The 20,663-nt window shown below is 41.0% G+C and overlaps 1 protein-coding gene across 1 annotated transcript in view; it reads right to left on the bottom strand.

The window, feature by feature from the left end:
- Positions 1–20,663, bottom strand: part of Soga3 (SOGA family member 3) — a 30,974-nt gene that overhangs the window by 483 nt on the left and 9,828 nt on the right. The window contains exons 3-4 of the mRNA XM_033763153.1: positions 4,506–4,577; positions 7–662 (exon numbers count right to left, since the gene is read on the bottom strand). Coding sequence (XP_033619044.1) covers positions 7–662; positions 4,506–4,577 — 728 coding nt within the window. The remainder of the gene's footprint in view (positions 1–6; positions 663–4,505; positions 4,578–20,663) is intronic.

Genomic DNA, 20,663 nt, shown 5'->3' on the forward strand with positions numbered 1-20,663 from the left:
TAGCGCTGCATGTTGGACATGAGCACGCGGTTCTCGTACTGCAGCTGCATGACCTTGCCGCTCAGCTCGTTAATCTGCAGGCGCGCCGCCTTCAGCTCCTCCTGCAGCGCCTCGCTCTTGGCGCTGTCGTGGAGCCGCGCGCTGCTGTCGTGGCCCGCGCCCGACGAGGACTTGAACTTGTACTTGTTGAGTTCGGCGGTGACGCGCTTGTTCTGCTCCTCCAGGTCCGCCACGTTCCTGCGCAGCAGCTCCGTCTCATCCTCCACCAGCTGCAGGTGCTGCCGCAGCTCCGACAACGACTCGCTCTGCTCGCGCAGCAGCGGGTTGGCCGAGCCGTTGCTGAAGTCGTCTCCCCGCAGGTCGTCCAGTTCCGCCTTCAGCCCTCGGTTCTCCACCTCCAGCTCCACGATCTTCCGGCCCAGGATGTTGGCCTCCTCCTCCACCAGCCGCAGCCGCAGCTTGAGCTCGGCCTCCCTGGTGCTGGGCGGGCCCCCGGCTTCCCCTTTGGGCAGGGGGCCGTCCAGGTCCCCGTAAAAGGACCGGTACTTCTGCAGCTCGTGCTCGAACCTGTCCTTTTCTTTGTCAATCTTGGCCATCTTCTTCCTCATCAGAGCGGCTTCTTCTTTGACGAACTGCAGCTGGCATTTCAGGTCTTCGTTGTCCTCCTCATTTAGGGGTGGAAAGAAGGAAAAACATAGATCATTTTATGGAAATGAGGAACACAATCAAGCCAGGACACCTGCAAGAATAATTGTTTTTCTAATTAAGACGTAATGGCATGCAGAAGTAGATATTATGTGTCTTCTCCAATTCTCTTACATTCTTAAAGATTAGGATACTATTACACGGAAACAAAAAGGGACAGAAACAGGCAGAAAACCCTTCGTCATCACTATGCAGAGATGATTATATATTGTAATTGCACACAACTGTTTGGTGGCCATCCCAACAGTGTCTTCTGTTTCACTTGGTGTAGTTTGAATCCCGCTAACTGCACTAAACACAGCATCTCCCCCCTCGGAGGAACACGTGGTCCCTTTGCCTCCACCGCCTTGCTGAGCAGCCACCCTGGGCCGGAAGCTTGAAGTTCTTTACAAGTGGGATCCCCTTCAAATCCACCATCCATGCGCGAGTTGTTACAGAAATGTCCGGTTTAAAGACATCCAGTGACTCATCCAAGGGATTACACAGCGAGAAAGCGGGAAAAGAAGGGTGGAATTTGAACTCAGTTCTCTCTTAAACTAAGGCTCTGCATCATTCTGCCACCCAGACAAGGGTCCTCTCCATCTTTACTCAAGGTGAGTTGTTTTCAAGCCTGGTAGGAAGGGAGGACCCGACCCCAGAGAGGGGTCCATCCGATGGAACACAGGAGCTACTCTGTTTCCAGTACTTTTCAAATGGAGCCACCAGCACCACTCTGAAAGGATGGAGGTGGTTCCACCTGCTGAAAAGATGACGGCCTTGTGGAAGGCCTCTCACCTGTCGCACGACAGCTCTGAGAGCCTGACCACTGAACTGAAAAGAACTAAAGGGGAAACAAACCCAACTCTTCCCTGAGAGCTTTTATAGAAGTACTCTGTCACGTCTAAGGATGTACTTCCCAAGGACAATTTCACAAAATTCTCTGGCAGTATGTACGCTGGGGCTGTCTAACCTCTGTAGACTCCGGTTTCCTTGTTCTATTTTTTATTTTCACAATGCTAGTGATAGGATCCTAGCTAGTGCTAGCCACCGCCCTCCTCATTTGTAAAATAGGAATAAAGCTCCCTTTCCCATTCAGCACTCAGACACCGCACCTGACAGGCGTTCTCACAAGGAAGCAGGGGAAGAGAACGAGCTTCTGCCAGAGATGCTCAGTGGATGCGGCCCAGAGCCTGCGAGAGGAAGCGGGTACCCCAGGGTCCTGTCCTCCGAGCCACTAACGGAAGCAGAGTGTTGCAGAGCTGCTAGGTGTGCTCGCCCCACTGCTTCCGCCGCTCGGTCCTCCGGGCCACTTCTGAGGAGGTGATCCTTCTACCCTTGCAGAGAAGAGAGGTTTCGTAACACAGTTGCATGCGCGTAAGTGACAGAGCATGATCTGTATTCAAGCTTGATTCCAACATTCATGTTCCTTGCACTGCACCTATTGTCTCCAGAAATGAAACGCACACACAGAGAAAATAATGCAACTGAATAAAGAAAGTAGAAGTGGAGACTTGTGGATCTTCCTCTAGAGAGGGCTAGGAGAAGGAAGGGAAGCAGAGGGAGATGTTATTAAGAAGGATGGAGATGCCTGAGGAGGATGATTGGTACAGTGATTATTTTACTTATTTAAATCTTTTCAAGATACAGAGTGAGTTTCTGCAATCTAAGAATCCTGCATGCTAATCGGTTGTATCCTCATCTTATAACCTAACTTTTATAGGCTGTGTTTGAAACTGGGTGCAGAAATACCAGATGTAGTTGTTGACAAAGAATTAAAGATTTGTGGAAAGTACCTGGTCTACAGTAACTGAGTAATGAACTAAATAAAAAGGAGCCTATTTTCTACAATGAATACCAAGCAAGAAAAATCAAAATGCTCGGAGGTATGAAGCAAGTTGTCATCTTTGTATATGCTAAAGACTCACTCACAAGGAAATATAAATGCTACATGGGGAAATATACGTAAGGGGGAAGGATGACCAGCAATACAGGGGCTGTGCCTGGCTTTGATTTAAAAGCAACTGTTACAAGCCCAATTGCGTTCTAACCAAATACATGCAGTAAAGCATTTAATTTACTCAACAACTCTTGATGGTGATCTCTGTTTTTACAGATGAGGAAGCAAGGCACAGAAACAATAAATTAACTTGTCTGAAGGTCATATTGCTGGGATGTCCCAGAGTTTCATCCTAGGCAACCTGGCCTTCATGCTCCTTAATTGATGGCGATACCATTCCTCAGTACATAAGGTCACTCTGCTGCTGGAAGCAAAATGCAAGATGAAAGAAGGTGAAGTAAATAAAAAAATGAAACAAAGTTATAAAAATAAAGTAAGAAATTGCCATTACAGCAGTGGTAATACAGCAGCATGTTGGCAATTTCCTGTGGCTCAGCCTCAGAAAGGAAGACACGGGACTTTTCAGGAGTGTGTGCCAGGCATGCACAGTGCCACACACCACGGACAGATCATTTACTGCCGGCTGATGGCCCTGATAACAGAATGCTGTGCAGAGAGGAGAACAATTCCGAACAAGAATCTCAGGGCAGTGGGGTGCCTGCAGTCACAGAAGTGAGTGATTCAATGGACCCCACTGCCACTGAATCACAGAATCACTCAAGAATAGTGGAGAATATTGTGGCGAAAACAAGTGAACTAATGTAGTAACATGGATTCCTAAACAATAAATGCCAGATTAAACCCAGGAAGATTTGAGAACAGGGAGCGTATAGCATCATGTCCCCCACCCCACAAAGCTGGGGAGAGAATTCATGGCCACGCATAAAATGATTCACAGCAAAATGCTCAGAGCAATGCAGCTACAGGTGCGGCAAAGATGGGGAAAACTCACTGAGGCACTGGGGGAGAGGTGCAGAAAAGGTTTTCCGATCGGCTATCAGACTTTCTGGGGTTCCTGGAATGCTGGGACTTACAAGTGTTCTTGTGTAAGTGTCAGAGAAGAAGTGACCAGGAAAAGAACAAGGAGAAGGTGGCAAGAAAAGGGAAAATAATATACACAGACAATGCCGCGCTTTTAAAGAACGATTCAAATCATTTTTCAAATTTTAAATATTTAAATACCAGTTTATACTTACCTAATGAGAAAATACCTTGTAACATAAACATTTTTAAATGTATACATGAGTACATTTCAACTTACACATTCAAAGTCATCATCTAGTTGGTTTTGGAAGCCATAGTGTTACGTCTGTCCCAAGTATTTCTTCTTCTGTCTTAAAATCTCCCTTGTAATGATCATTAGAAATCCTGGTCACCCTGGAGACAGAGCTGGTCTTCATTCTGGCTATGTTTCTATCGTTCCTAACAAGCCCATATTGAGTATGTCTTTTATGTTTCATTTCTATTCTTTTGTCTCCTTTCTTTTGTTTCTTCCATTACTGTTATAGTTTTTTTTTCTTTTTTTTTTACTGTACAGTTTTCTAAAGATATCACAGCCTCTGTCGCCTTCCTACAGCATTCCTGTCTTTACTCTTCCTGGGCTATAGGAGCGGCCACTCTATAGACCTTATTCCTTAGGAAAGAACAAGAGTAGCACAGTTCCCAAATCCAGCAGCACCATAATGTACTAATAACATGTTGCTATGTGCTTACAATGTACAAGCAATTGTAACAGGGATGGCAGTGGTGGCTTTATAAGCAGATAAATTTAACATTTTATAACACCTGTACCTACAGCTGCATAATTGGCATGCACCACTTGATTGTTTTGCATAAGTCTATTTGGACATCATTTGTACTCATAAATGTAGCTAATTAGAATATTCATGTAGAGATGCTTGATGTACAAAATCTTTCCACATACCTCTGTGGGAGTCTGTTGAGTCTTTTTTTCTGATTTTGGCAAATCTTTGCTTCCTCTTCTTTTTAACGACAACTGAAACAGAGGATGAAAATGTTTACTTTGATAGACTATCATTGTAGTTACAACTATAATTTTAATTCTATTTTATGATTTTAAGTGTCCAAGTCTTGAAAGACAAAATCAAGACAAACAAAAGAGTTACTTCAATAATCATAAAGGAGGAAAAATACCCAAACTAGATACATTTAGATATATTTTTACTTTAAATTGGGAGTGTAGCTGGTAATTATCCGATTAATTTGAAATACAGGAAGTCTAGTGTGAAAATGCAGGAAAACTCAGACAAAATATACAATGGTGAAGTTATACGTTCTACAGTTCAGATGAATGCAAATGGGTTAGGATTTTATATCACTAAAAATTTGTGAATTCGAGTTCGGTTGCTCTAAGCTCATAGTGACAAATTTTCAGTGGATTTATGTAGAATTTAAAGAATCTCACAGACAAACATGATACCCTAAGGTGTGAGTGAAGACTACAGTAGAAACTTAAATTAAAAAAAATTTATAACAGTAAAAGACTCATTGTCATTAAACCCTCTGAAAATACTTCCACTCACTTTAAACACACTTCTCTAAAGAAGTTCTGAAGTCTGCTTTTGCCTTGTTTAGTTGCACTGTCCTGGCTGCCTCCATATCCTGAATCCATTCCAAAAAATTTTACCTTTCATTTAGACTTTGGGGAAGAGTCACAAGTGGCATGGTGCCAGGCTGGGTCATTAAGGCGGATTTAGATACATGTTAATGTTTTCAGAAATCTGCCTTCCCATGGCAGGGACCAGCAGGATTCAATGCAGTGTAGATCACACCTTGTAAAGACATGAAAGACAACTCTAGACCTGCTTTAGAAAGGGGCATGGACAACGGGATGACTGTGTTTGAAGCAAAGGGAAGCAGTTTGAGAGGGATCCATGACAATGTGTCTTTTATTGTAATACCATGTATTTTGGTCACATCTCATACATGTGAAATGCATTAGGGAGGCTGAGACACGAGAGCGTTCAAGGTGCAGCTGAATGGGGAGCAGCTTCAGCCCCTCAGTGGGACAAAGGAATGTGGGCTTTTTCAAGACAAGCTGGGAACAGGACCATTACATAAAATCTCCTATATTTTACTGGCTGGTCCTGATTAAAATTGGAACACACACTTTGTAATTCACAGACTACTAACTAATGCCAACTGTTTCATGGACCGACAGTGTATAATCATTATGTTCAGTTCCATTTCCCACACCAATATAATAAGTATGGTGTCTTATGTAAATACGAATTATCCAAATGTCTGAATATCTACTGCATGCCAGATATTGACTTGGACTAAAAATTCAATTAGACCCCCCCCTCCCCACCATCAGAAGACTCAGATTTAGCAGGAAAGACAGGGAACCAAATAACTACAGCACAGGTCAGCATATACCATGCTTTACATTCTGCAAGATAGGAGCCTGTATGAGATTAATGGTTGCCATTTGGCAGACGGTGGAAAAAAATATTTGTTGAACTAATTAGTATAGAAAATACGATGTTTTAAAGTGAAAGACAGGACAGGGACAGAGACTAACAGTAAAAGCAAGAAGACTTCTAAAATGAGGGCTTCATGAATCTGCAGATAACTGAGCATTGGATGCTTCACTCGTTAATTCTGAACCTATATCCAGCGTTAAAGGAAGGCATGTGTTCAGGCCCACAAGGCAGTCAGTGTATTGTTACAACTGCTTTCACTCAGTAGACCATGTGGTTACTCATTTCTAGTTCTTTTCAGAAAGAAGTTTTCTACATTGCTTGTGTAATCTTCTTAGAAATGAAAACTGTGGGACTGACTCACCATAACAAAAAGTGACTTAGGAACCAATCAGTAGAAAGGATTCCAAAAATATCGAGACTATGGAAAGCTAAATTAGAGAACCTGGGATATTCCAGGTAGAGGTTACCTTTAGGAAGCACTAGATTCATTGTGCTAAATATTTATTGAGTGAATTTATTAATGAATTTCACACTGAATCCATTCCATTATATGCTGTGTTAGCTAAGCGCTAACACACTTCATAAGATACCTGTGACACAACGATACTAAAACCAACTCTGATCTTTGAGGACTTCCCAGTGTACTTGGCATGGTCTCTTCAGCCTGCGATTCACATGATGATAGCGTAAACACAATTCCAACTGGCACTGACTAAGCACTAACACAGCAAACTCTGTGTGTGTGTGTGTATATGTATGTGTGTATGTATATATATATATATATATGTATATGTGTATGTACGTATGTTTATGTATATGTATGTATGTATATATAAAACCTCAACTCATTTCTATTTTTATGTTTTGGTACCAGGGATTGAACTCAGGACCTTGTGCTTGCAAGGCAGGCATGTGCTGCTGAGCTACATCCCCGGCCTCAACTCATTTTTAAAAACATCCTTTTCTGCATCGATTTTGTAGATGCCTAACATAAAGCTGAGAAAATCAGATAAGCAAATTATCTAAATAAGTGTTTCTCAACGTGTGATCACCAGAACAGCATCACCAATGTTACCTGGAAAACTGTTAGAAAAGCACATCTTCGGGACCCATCCCAGGCCCACCGAGTCAGAAACTCCAAGGATGGGACCCAGAACTCTGTCACTTTAAAAGCCCAGGAGGTGATTCCCAAACCGAGGACTGTGCATTCTAAGTGCAAGTGCATCAGATTTTGACCCAGGTATGTCTGGCCTCTAATGCTGTTAGCCGTGAGATCACAGAGGATAAAGGCTTAATCCTGGGACTGCAGTGGTAGCGAGGGATGATTTCCTGGATGAACTAACAGCTGACCTCCAACCTGGCAGGTGTGCAATCACCGACAGGAGAGGAAGAGAAGGAGAGGCATCAAAAAGCGTCCCAGGAGCACAGGTATGAGGTGAGGAGGGACATGAGATTGGTTGCTCAGCCAGAGCTGGAGGGACAGTGAGTAAAGTTTGCATCTTTCTCACTCAGTTCAAATTATTTTTCTGAGGTCAATTAGTAGTAGTGATGGGTTATACGGAAAGAGGGTCACAATCAGACTATCCCAGTTCAGAAACACACACCCAGGTGTCTGTCTAAATCCCTAGAGATAGAGCAACGGCAGGCTAGAGTTATGGAGGAAAGTATGGTGCAGTTCTGAGAACATTTTGCAGCCTTTGTGTTTTACCTTTGTTGTGATTCTTGCATATAGATAGTAAATATATTATATGTGTATATATTGTATATATGTATATAATCCGTATAACGCTATATATAGTATATATGTATGATAAGCAGATATGATTAAAAATGTGACCAAGAAATATTTTACTCTCCTTCGAAAGAGCTGCTTACGATGATAGAAAGGAAGCCATTAGTTAAACAGTAGCAGAAGTAACTTCAGAGCAATCAATGAAGAAGAAACAAAAGAGAAGAGAGTAGACATAGACACAGCGTGATCCCAGATCTGGCAAATCAGAGAAAAGAATCCACTTTGCAAGAACTTGCCACATTTCAACAGAAAAGCAACTGAGCAAGCGGCAGGAGGAAAGACCTGGGGGAAGAGGGGTGTGGAACTGACCGGCAGCTTCCGCAGGGCGGGGCAGTTGGCTGGGGTTGAAGCACAGTGACACTGCAACGCCTGGGGTCAGCGCCCGGGAAACCGCGGTCCTTTAGGACGCGTGACAAGGAGACCTCTGCCTTAACGCGGAAGAAATGCTGAAAAGAGGGCTTGCTTTCCTGAGAGGCGTTTCCTAGTTTACTTTTATATTTAAATATCGCTCCAATGCTTCAACTCCAAGCTCTGAAAAGAAGCTCGTGGTTTCAATTGCCTTTCAGGTGCCTAGAGAAGGACTAGAACCATTCAGTATCACATTGCAAGTTCTGATAAATGTTTAATCATTTTTTCATATTCCAGCAGGTTTTTATTAAACTTTTGGACTTCTATGGAGGGATGAGAGATTTATAAGGGTAGAGAATAACATCAGCCCTTTTCTGTGAGGATAAAATGGTTGGTCTGCTCCTGCTGTCCTGCCAGCCCCTTAGCCACTACAAGTAGTTTGAGGGACAGGAGCAAAATTGCAGATTTTTGTCTTTATTAGTAGAGCAGGCACTTCAGATGGTTTCCAGATAAACACATTGAAAACATTTCTTGTCCGATTCTTAATTCTTTGAGTTCCCAGCCTCAGCTTGTCCATAAGAGGCTGCTGTTCCTCTTTATCCATGTAAAGGCCAGGAGTTAGAGAATTTTGCCAATAATTATGTTTACACAGCAAGTATGTAAAATAGATTGCTTGCGCTCTAAAAAGGTTTTGAGATTGCCTTTCTTTCTCAATTTTAATTCGGTTCCCTTCTTAACAGGTAGCATCTTTATGTTTTCATCATATAAAGGCCTAAAATGTTCCTGATATGTATATCAAAGTCTCCTGTATTGGTAAAATTAAAGAAAGATCTACTCGTACGCTGACTAAACAACTATAGCTACATTAATGCCTAGGATTTCTAAATTGGGTATTAAATACGTGCTGTGCACTTTTCTGAGCCCTTTAATGCATCCACTCATAGAATCTGACAACAGCCTGACGAGTCTGACAGTATTATGGCATCACACAAAGGACAAACCACCCAGCTCAGAAGTGTTAAGAACTAGGATGCAAGTTACCTAGTTTCTGAACTCCTCCTACATTATACTATAACTTCAAAGGCAGGAGAGTTCAATCCTGCAAACTGGGTGTTTCTGAGCTATCTAAGAACAGCTGCTTGGGTTTGGAGCACCAGGTCACATATTAAATTGTACAATATGGCTTTGCATTTTCAACACAGGGACAGCAGTGACACACACACTTTCTGGTTCTCACCACCAACCTGTACTGGTGACTTCAAGGCCACATTAGGAGGGAGGTCCAGAGCTATTACTCTGCAGAATCGTGGGAAACTGAAAGACACAGGTGTGCTGTCTCTGTCTGGTCTTGGGGGTGCAGGAGGAGCTCTTGTCCCTGGTGTCCTCCTCTTTCCCTTCAGTGGTCCTTGACACTTACCATTAAGTTTGGAGAGGACAGATGGAGGGTACCAAGATCCAGCTCAGAACACACGGCACACTTTCACCCTCAGAGGATGAAATGGGACCCCAGCTAAAAGCTAAGGCATGACCCTGGGGCTGCAGGGGATGTGGGTGAGAGAGAGGCAGATGCTGTTCTGCACAGAATCTCCTAATGGTTCTCCATCTCGCTCAGTCAGAGCCACACTCTACTGACACGAGACCTCGAGTCGCCACTGCTCTCCCACTAACACTTCAGAAAGAACTGACCAGGCTTTACAGTTAGTCTGAGGGTTGGCTCAGGCATTGTTTTCTAAAGCTCCTAGGGTCGGTGTATGGTGCAGCTGGCTCTGTCAACCACCACCAGGTCAAGCGTGCTCAAGATTCGGGGACTTTGGGCAGCAGTTTCCATTGCCCGCAGCACACGTCCCTTGCACACTCTTGTGGCCCAAATGTACAGCTTCTCCAGGGCCCCCATCAGAGAGAGCGCACCAGACGAGTCCACATAAAACAAGACACTCCCTCTCTTCTTCTGCTCCTTAACGTGGCGTATTTTCCCCGTATCTCCTCTCACCATCTGACCTGTGTATTTGTTTCAGGTTCGTCGTCTTCTCATCCTAGAAGGTGAGTGTCACAAGCCCTGGATCTTAGTATTGGTCTCTGTTAGCTCCTCTTCTCTAAGAAACATACCTGACACGAAGTCGGTTCTCATTCCGTATCAGTTCAAGGAGGACATGAGTACTTCAGCACTGCTTCTTACACAGATTTGTTTTGAAGGCACTATGTGACGCTGGTAAATGATTCCAACAAACAAATGAAAGTCTGCTTGAGAAGTGAGCCACTTCCCACATAGTGTAATTCACTCAGAGTTTACAAAAGACACTCTGGAAGTTATAGGAATAAAGAAATCTAAGCCAAGCAGTGTCTGTTTCTATATTAGATTGAAGACATCTATTAGTGGTTAAGGCTTTCCGTAGTAACCTGTTTACAAAACTGGCTGTATTTTTCCCTTCTTAGTATGCAGAAGCATTTGTAATGCCCCCCATTTGATACATTTTGATGTGGGGCTACCTTATGACCTGCTTTGACCAATAAAATGCGGCAGAGATGGCAGGCTAGTTCCGAGTCTTTAAGTTAAGGCACTTTACCCACTTCTGGTCAGTGTCAGTGGGAAACCTTCTGCCTTTAGGTTCTAAGTCTAGGCCAGCCTTCCTCCTTGACAGAAGAGTCATGTGGCACAGTTGCTACCATTGCCCTAGCCAAAGAACCAACAAACTTGCAGAAATAGAGCCTCCTAGGTGATTGTCAGCGGGCCACAGACACATGCATGAACTCAGCTTTGAAGAGAATTAACCAAACAGTGAACCACAGAATTATAAGATAAATGCCCAACAGCTGTGTAAGCCACTATGTTTTTAGGAAGATTTTGTTACACAGCATATGCTAACTGATACAGGAATCAAATAGTTTTTACCATAGAGATTGAAAAAGAAAGTAGGCTAATGGACTTGGTCCTTATTTATAAAAAATATTCCTTTTTCTAATTCTATATAAAAAGCAAAACTAGATGTAAAAGTCCATTAAAAACAGTTAAAATGAGTTATCTAGTAAAGGAAAAATAAAAATAATTATATTTCCCTTCTCTTTAGTTTTCCTGTCTTTGCCAATAGTTTGATTGCAAAGATTTTTTTAATGAAACTAAACTTTAAGTAAATCATTTTAAAAGCTCACATTACAGTTCTAAATTACAGATCCTTCTTTTAATAAAAGTGAGAGCTCAATTAGCACCAAAGGTGTGATATGAGTTATAAATTAATAATATTCATCTAACATTCAAGATTATTACTAAGCTTCGATCAGACATTTTTAAAGTATTACTTCTATTTGACTTTAGCTTTTATTTTCGTTCTTTTCTTCTCCATGTTCCCCTGGATTGAAGCTTTTAATTTAAATGTGTCAATTCTACCCTTACTTTTAGTATATTTTGGTTCTTTCCTCTTTTTTTTTGTTATAGTTTTCCTAGGCAGGGGAAGAGAAAAGTAACTCTAATTTTCACAAGACACTAAGTTAGAGTTGAAACACAAAGATAAATTCAAAGGAAGCTATACCCAGAAAATTCTCCATTGTTATTTAAGGATTAGGTTTCCTAAGCTTCTACTAAGAGTTAAGAAGGTCCGGATTTAGGAAGGAATAGAATGGAGAAGAAAGGAAAAGAAAGTCAGCATTAATTCATTTTCTCCAACAATAACCATGGAAAATAGGGGAAAGGAAATGGATGAACAATTCCAGTGCAGAATCTGTTCCCAGAAGGTGACAGTAAGGAAAAATGTTGTGGACTTTTGATTCTTGGTGAAGATAATAATCCCCTTCTGAGGATGGTCACAAAGGCAGGTGTCAGAGGCACAGAGGTGTCTCGGGCACAAATATTTCTACATCATGAAGGCAGAAATTCACATCTACGGCCTGTAATCAGCTTACTTCTGCCAGATGCCACTGTTCTTCTCTATCTCATAATCTCAGCCTCCATTCCCGTCTTTTGAGTTATGGGGCTGCCAGTTATTTTTCCTTATCTGCAGTCACTGTCTAAATAAAAACAACTTTCAAAAGCTGAAAACAACCTTATCTTTCTACTTTAAGACCTTGGACTCAATGCCAAATTTAAATAGCTAAGCTCAAGTTTCTTATTAATTTTTTTTAATTAAAAGAACACAGTGAATGTTTCTTTCTTTGGCTGCTTTATCCTTTCCTCCTTGTGTTAAGGCAGGTATCTACAGCAGTGGTCAGAACGACTGCAGTTACATGAATTCACTATTTTGTGGAACATTAACAAATGAATTTGTGGAACAACAAAGAGAAAGTCAGGGTTATCATCTTAGGATCTAATAGCTTTTAATATAGTGTCATTTTCTTCCTTTTGTGCCAATAATTACCTTAGCGTACCTCCGCTCTTTCAGTAGCATGTTATGGTACTTAGTAAAAATGCTTATATATCTTTAGGCTGGAGCTCACTCCCATGCCTAGAACAGTGAGAGTTAGGTAAACCAGAAACTCAAAAAGTCAAATACAGAGCCTACAGACAACCTAGGAGATCTAAGGGTCATGGGATGTCAGAGAGAGGAAAGAAGTAGAGATTTCTCTCTTTAATGGAACGTGACTGCTATAGAATCAGAAGTGGAACTGAGAGGAAATGGTAATAACTGGAGCTTATAAATAAACTCTTGGTGAAAATAACCCACTCAGGTTTGGACCCAGTAATCACCTGCTTTCCATTTTATAGTTCATGGCGTATAATCAAAATATTTCTTGGATCTCCAGGAAGAATGACTGTCTTTATTCTTCAAGCTTCTTTGGGACCCACAGGGGCTCAAAGCTACTGGTGAGATAATAACTCTTTGATCATCTCTTTGAGACAAGTAAATCTTTGATTATTGAAGAAACCCTTTTCTGGAGTCGGGCAGGGGCTTTTAGATGGTCTGCCTAACTATCAATAAAACACTGATATTAAAGCAAGACCACTTTGCTTTAAAAAAAGCCAAGGTCAAGGAACAAGACCTGATTTGATATTCACATCATGTTATACTTGCGCAGGTATCATCAGAAAGCCTCAGGAAACTCTGCAGAAGAAAATGTGTGTAAAAGTAGGAGACTTATCAGCTGAATTTTGTTTAATCTGAGAATGTAGCCAATGACTTGAAATTATCATTAAAATTATTTATGCTTTAGATACGTCATCTATAGTAAATGTATGCTTAGTAATACGATTAACATGAGCTAACGTGGAGATTTATATCTTTTTCTAATTTGCTCTGGTTAATGAATTGAGTTCTAAGCTTCACTGCATTTAACCAATTAAAACACATTTAGAAAATGATTGCTGGGTAATGACAGCACTTCTCTTTGGCCTTTCTCCATAACTCGGCAAAAACTGGCCAGCCCCTATGCATTGAAAGAATGAGCTGCCTGACCTTTTCTACATTGTCCCAGCCAGCTTCTAACCCATTATTACAGCATCTTCACATCACTGCGGCGTCACACTCTTGTGCAAAATACGCTTGCAGGTGCCAGTGACAGCATGGCAGAAGACCGTGGGGCGCCTGTACATCACTGTTCGCCCAATCACACATTTCAGATGTTCAGTAACAAATGTTTACAAGTAACTGTATCCAGTAGTTCATAAAACGCACTGAAAAAAGAGTAGAAGCAAGTTCGTAGGGAGTAATTCCTGGAAGAGGTTAAAAAAGTGCTAACCTATATTTGTGCCTTTCGAGTTTTGGAATTAGCCGTCAAATTTTAAAACGTGAACAGTTTATGTTTGAAAAGGCCACCTTTTCATTTCACCCAAAAACCTGCAAGACGCAGTAAAGTCCAGTTCAGACCACGGCATGGCAGTGTGGGTTGACAATAAGGAATGAGACAGGCCTCCCTCCCATCTCCCACCACTCGAAGCGCAGATGGTGCCCCTCATTCTAGACCAACTGGGCCCCTCTGACACTGGAACGCTCACATGGGGCTATGGCCTACTCTCGCACGGGTGTGGGAGGAAGTCGAGAAACTCCAACCTCCAGACTACACCTAGGATAGCCTCCTCCCTGTCCCTGCCAAAGCTCGATGATTTGCAGTTTGCTTTTACATGCGAGAGTCAATGCATTCCCATTGTCGTTGGGTTAAAAGTCTTTACTTTGATCTCAAATCTACTGTAAGTTTTTTTTTTAATCACATAAAGTGATTCAAAGAATACACCTATTTTATTTTCTCCTTGGGAGGGGAGCACTGCAGATGGATCCCAGGGCCTTTGCACTGAGCTACATCCCAGCCCTTCTCTACCCCACTATTTAAAATTCTGAGGCAGGGTTTGCTGCATCACAAAGTTGCCCGAGCTGGGTTTCAACTTGCGATCTTCCTACCTCAGCCTCCCAAAGCGGTGAGATTACAGGTGTGTGCTGTCACCTCCAGCCTGCTCCACCTCTGAATGGGGCACCATCCCTTCAAACACTGGAGAGGATGTTCACATTGCAAGTATCTTTTTCTCCACACTATACACATCCCCCAGTTCTTTCAAGCACCGCTCATCTGACACAGTTTCACATCTCATCTGAGATCAATGAAACGTCACAGCATTTTTTTTATAAAATAGCTGCAAATAATTTACCCTTTGTTAGTTACAAAATAAAAATCAAATTATATGACATCACATTTATCTATATTCTTTCATCTTTACATGTTCACCTTTATTTTCTTTGACACTTATTTGTATTCTTTCATCAATCTAGTTTGTTGAAGCCAAAATTTTTCATTTTGCCCTTGCCTGTATCTCTTTTGGTTCCTGATAAGGTGGATTCTTCCCAGATATTCTCTTATCAGGCTAGAAGTGACATAAATGGAGGAACTTGAAAATAAACGGCACAAGAGGAGAGACTGGGGTAACTTCTTGTGACAAATATATGAGAATCTCATGAATAAAGCACAATGGTCACAACCTCTGCAACCTCCACCTGTGTTCCAAGTGACTCAAAACATGGGGAGACTCTGATTACAGGATATTCCCTTGGAAGATCTTAAATGGATTGTTTCCATGGGCTGATCAACAGTAATTAGTCCTGGGGAACTGACTTTTTCCAATTTTCAAAGACAAGGAAGGTAGAGGCAGAAGTAACTGGTTTCATAAAACCAGACCCATTCTATATTTAAAAGGGCCCAGAACTGAGCCAGTCTTAAAAATCAAAGACCAGTCAGTGGAGAGAGTTCTCCTGAGGAAGCACATGTGTGCAGAGCAAACGTGAGGGTGCATTCCCTTCCTCTGACGGCATTCTCAAAAGCAAAGGCCAGAATTCATAATATTGGAAACCAAAGTTAATCATTAAGCATTTGTCAGAATTGGAAAAAAATTCAATAGCATCTGTGGATCTCAAATAAGAAATGTAGTAATTTAATATATAGATTTTACGGTCTGAAAAACCAGATGTGCAGGTCAGTTAAAACTGAACAACCTTATTTCTTGATAGGTTAAGCCTTTGCCACATGATCTAGAAATTCTGCTTAGTTATATATTCAAAAAGAAATATAAACGTATCACACAGGAGCTCTACAAGAACATTCTTAGAGGGGAGGAGTGGGGAAAAAAAAGAACATTCTTAGAAACACACACGATAACTAAAAACTGGAAGCAACTCACATCTACTGCTGAACAGTAGATAAAATATGTCCTCCATAAAATGGAATGAAACCCAGCTTGGGCAACTTTGTGATGTAGCAATAAAGACAGGACACAAACAAGAGGATACAGATGAGTGTCAAAACATTATGCTAAGTGAAAGAACCAGACCAGAAAATCACATACACTGTGATTCCATTTATGTGAAATAGCTACAAAAGATAAATCTACAGATAGAGGAGTACATTAGTGTTTTCCTGGAGTAGTAGGAAGGAGGGAAGAATTGGAGATTAACAGTAAATGAGCACAAGAAATCAATATTATGGGGGAAATAAAATTGTGCTAAAACTGATTTATGGTCATAGTTGCACAACCTGAAGAATGCATTAGCAAAGTCACTGAATTGTACATGTGCATGGAATTAATTACATGTAAAATAGAACTCAATAAAGTTACTAAAGAATAAAAAACTAGGAAGCCAACACCTACTGGACAACATATTGCACAGATGCTGCTTTATCATGTAAATGGCTGTCCCATTCACAACCAGCAGGTTTCTGGCTACTAAAATTCCAACACAAGTAGGAACTACATAGGGCAGGAACTAGATGATTAACTCTACAAAGAATATTTTTCCTTCTTAACTTCATTGGTAGAAAAGCCTTGGGGGCACTTATGTTGGGGTTTACTTATTTTCATATATTGAAGTTAGTCAAAGAACAACTGCTTCAAAGTTTCCTAGTATACAAGTCTCCCTTGGTAGCAGACTTTTCTATCACAGGCAAACAGGCCAGAGATAGAAGGATGCCTACCAAACTCAGAAATTGAGTAGATGTTGTTCAGATCAAACTCTTGCACACTTTTAGATCTGTAATAGCAGACAGACAGTGAGAGGGACTAAGCAAAAAGCAACATAGTGGCTTCCTTGAGGCCACATTAATTCTACAAAGCAAATTTTTTTTTGGTACCGGGGATCAATTTTGACATTCAATAATGAGATTTTCTAAAAGAAACAAAAGGATATAAAAGTACCCTAGGGCAAGGCAATCCAGAGGGAAAAAGACACTTTTTTCTACAAATGTTGGTGGGGCCATGGGAGATCCACATGTAAAAAGGTAAATTTAGACCCTTACCTGACATCAGACACAAAATGTGTCACAAAATGGATCACAGATATGAATACATGAGCGAATCCATAAAACTCTGATCAAAAAACAGTAGAGTGACTCTATCTTCTAGATTAAGCAAACATTGTTTAGAGGTAAAATCAATAGCGTAAGTGATAAAAGAAAAAATGTACAAACTGGACTGAAAGGTTCAGCACTTAAAAGACACAATTAAGAAGGCAAAAAGACAATAAACCATTATGAGATTTCATCCCACCCTAGTAAGAATTTCTATTATCAAAAAGACAAAAAATAACAAATATTGACAAGGTTGGGGAGAAAAAGGAACTTTTAAATATTGTTGGTGAGAATGTAACTTAGAAGAGCTATTATGAAAATAAAAAATGGAAAATAAAAAAAAAATAAAACTACCATGTGATCCAGTAATCCCACTACTGGGTATATATCCAAAGGAAATTACATCACTGTATAAAAGAGATATCCAGGTACAGATGTTTACTGCAGCACTGTTCATAATAGCTATGCTAGGGAATCAATGTTAAGTCCAGCAATGAATTGATAACAATGTAATACATGCAAAATGTACACTAGATGAAAACATGGATGAATCCGAAGGACATGTAGGGAAATTAGAAGAGGAGAGAAAGACAAATATCACCTATTCTCACTCATTTGTGGTAGTTGAAAATTGGATTTTATAGAATTAAAGAGTAGAGTAGAACATAACAGAAACTGGAAGGATGGGGGAGAGGTGGGACAATGTCTATCAAATATAGTTAGAGGGACTTAGTTCCAGTGCCCTGTAGTGCAGTAGGATAGCTACAGTCTATAACACTTTATACATTTTAAAATAAGTAGAGGAGAAGAGTTTGAAAGTTCACAATATATAGAATTGACATTTGATGATATGAAAACACTAATTACCCAGATTTGATCATTATACATTGTATACATATATCAAATTACAATACTATATCCTATAAATAAGTACAAACGTTAGAAGTCAATTTAAAAATGTTAAAAGACAAATCACAGAAGAATGCATTTCTGTACCATACATCTGATAAGAGACTCACACCCAGAATGTATAAAGAGCCTAAAGTAGAACAGAAGACCACACAGACAAAAATACAGTTAAAAATGACAAAAATGTAAGTAGATTTTGCACAAAATAAGATAGATACATAGACAATGAGCACATGAAAAGGTGTTCAAAATCATTAGAGAAATACAAATTATTTAACCTCTAAGAAAACAACAACAATAAATAGGCAATCAGTATTGGCTGTGACACAGAGAAATTAGAGGGCTCACCCCATTGCTGGTGGGAAGATAAAATGGTGCAGCCACTCTAGAAAATAGCTGACAGTTTCACAAAACAGTTAAACCTACATTCACTGTAAAACATGAAATTCCACACTCGGTCTCTGCCGAGACAAAACGAAGCCACACATCCACACCAGTTTCTGTGACAGAGTCCACAGCAGGCTTACTCTGAACACAAGAAAATACATTGTTCATCAGCCAATGAATAAATGAAAACATCATATTCATACAAGTGAACATTATCTGGAAACAGAGAGAAATGAACTATTGATACCCAGTGGTCCAAGTGAGAGAAGCGAGATGCAAAAGGCCACTAATTACATGATTACAGAGATGAAACACATAGAAAACACAAAGCTATAGATTTAGAAAACAGATTAGTGGTTGACTGAGGTTAGGGTTGGAGTGGGAGAAATGTTCTAAAATTGGGTTATGACGATGACTACACAATGTTATGTATTAACAAAAACCCACTAAATTGTGTACTTGAAACAAGTGAATTTATAGTATATGAGCTATACCTCAATAAAATTATTAAAAATCAGCTAAAGGAGAAGAAAAAACAAACCATCAAAAATTTCCTGACAAAATCCTAACTGTAAAACAAAAGATGGCTTGAGAAAAATTGTATTTTAACAAGATAACAATAACCTCTATGAAGTAACATGGCCCTGCGAAGATTAAACTCTGACACTAATGAACTGCCAGGAATGAGAAAAGTCACAAATTCAGTGCAAGCATTCAATTTTGCACTGACTTTGAAAAGCACAATCGACACAGCAAAAAACTGATTTAATGATACTGAGAAACATGGACAGAGAAAAGTGCCAAAAAAAGTGAAAGGATGTGAAGCTAGAAGTTAGAACTATGAAGAGAAGGAAATGCTAGAAGAAAAAAGAGAGCACAAGTGATTATTAATTCTATCTTACAAGAAAGTTTTCGTGAGATTAAACAAATGAATAAATGTTAGTTTTCAGACTGACGGGTCTGTGCTGCTGGACATATTATAAAGATTTCTTAAGTGGGCATTCTCTTTTAGTCCCCCACTCATTTCCAGCCCCTTCTGAGCACTGTATCCCCTGGGAAGCTGACCATACACTGCATTACCCAGCCTTGCTCCCCTCTTGACCCCTGGGTGACATTTAGCCAACAGAAGGCAATGGCAGGGCTATTAGGGATGGGAGGTGGAGGAGAAGTAGGCCGGGGTCGTTCTCACTCTCTTTTCAAATGCTTTTGGGCAACTGATCCCACCAGGAGACCTCGTCCATGGGCACACTGCACCATCCCCTGCAGCACTGTTTTCTCACTCTGTGTCTACAGGTGGTGATGGCTTCCAGGTGTCTCTAGTCTTCTCTGGATGCCTCTCTAGCCCTCCCTTGTCTCCTCAATCCAGCCCACACCACTGCAAGTGATCGCTCTTCATTTGAACGATCTGGGGAGAATTCTCTCTCCAACTGGGGAACCCTGATTGTCACAAAACATAGAGAAAAATGCCCATAAATATGGAGAAAATAGCCAGGGATTAACTCCTTGTTCCCCCAAATATTCACACCTGTGAGCTAACGGATGGTGGAACAGATGGTAAGAAAGTATTACTTTGTGAAAGAAAGAAAAAACAGCATAATGTTACTAACCACTCACTCCTCTGATTAATCAACTAGACAAAGTGGAAGAAGATGAAGTAAGGTGTAAAAAAGGACTTCAGAGAACAATGGGCATTCACAGAAAAAGGGAAAGCAAAGGCATTTCAAGGGCTGCATAAAAAATACCTGCAGTCCTCACCGTGTCTAGACGTTCTCTCTTGTGGACTTAAAAATTCTTTCTAGAGTTATGTCAGAGTCAGCTAACCCCAGGCTACGTGCTAACAACGAAACAACAGCCAGCACAGCACCTTACTGTCTACAAAGGACTGTCACACAGACTGTCTCATGTTTTACCTGTGAGTAGACTGGCTAGGTTTTCCTTTAGGAGAGGATTGGGAGTCAACTGTTAAAGGGGCCTGTCTGAAGCAACGCAGCTCTGACATTTGTAAAAAGAGGATAAAGAATAAGCAGACCTGAAACACTATTCCCATCCTATGTTTCCAGTGATTGCTCCAAAGATTCCCTTTCTGTGAAATGCAGCCGTTTTCTTTCACTGTGCATAGCTTGGAAGCCCCCTCTCACCGCTCGTTCAAGGGGTCCCCTACTGGCTCAGAGGCTCAGGAATTGAAAGTCTGGGTGTATTAGGGTTCCTGTAGGTCAGGAGGAAGACAGAGAGGTAGAGGAGGAGCAGCCTAACTCCCAGCGCTGAGGCCACGCACTACTGGCCAATGGAGGAGGACAGCCTGGACTGCAGCCTGCTGTGCCTGCATTCCTGGTGATAAGACCCTCTGTGCCTGGGGTCTTCACCTTGCAAGTGAAACTACCAGCAGATAATTATTGACAAAGACAGTACAGTGGTTGGCGCAGAACTAGCCTGCCATCCTGGTGGTTGC

This window comes from Fukomys damarensis, unplaced genomic scaffold (assembly GCF_012274545.1).
Source record: "Fukomys damarensis isolate Sample0158 unplaced genomic scaffold, DMR_v1.0_HiC HiC_scaffold_14, whole genome shotgun sequence".
In the NCBI taxonomy this organism is placed as follows: Eukaryota; Metazoa; Chordata; class Mammalia; order Rodentia; family Bathyergidae; genus Fukomys; species Fukomys damarensis.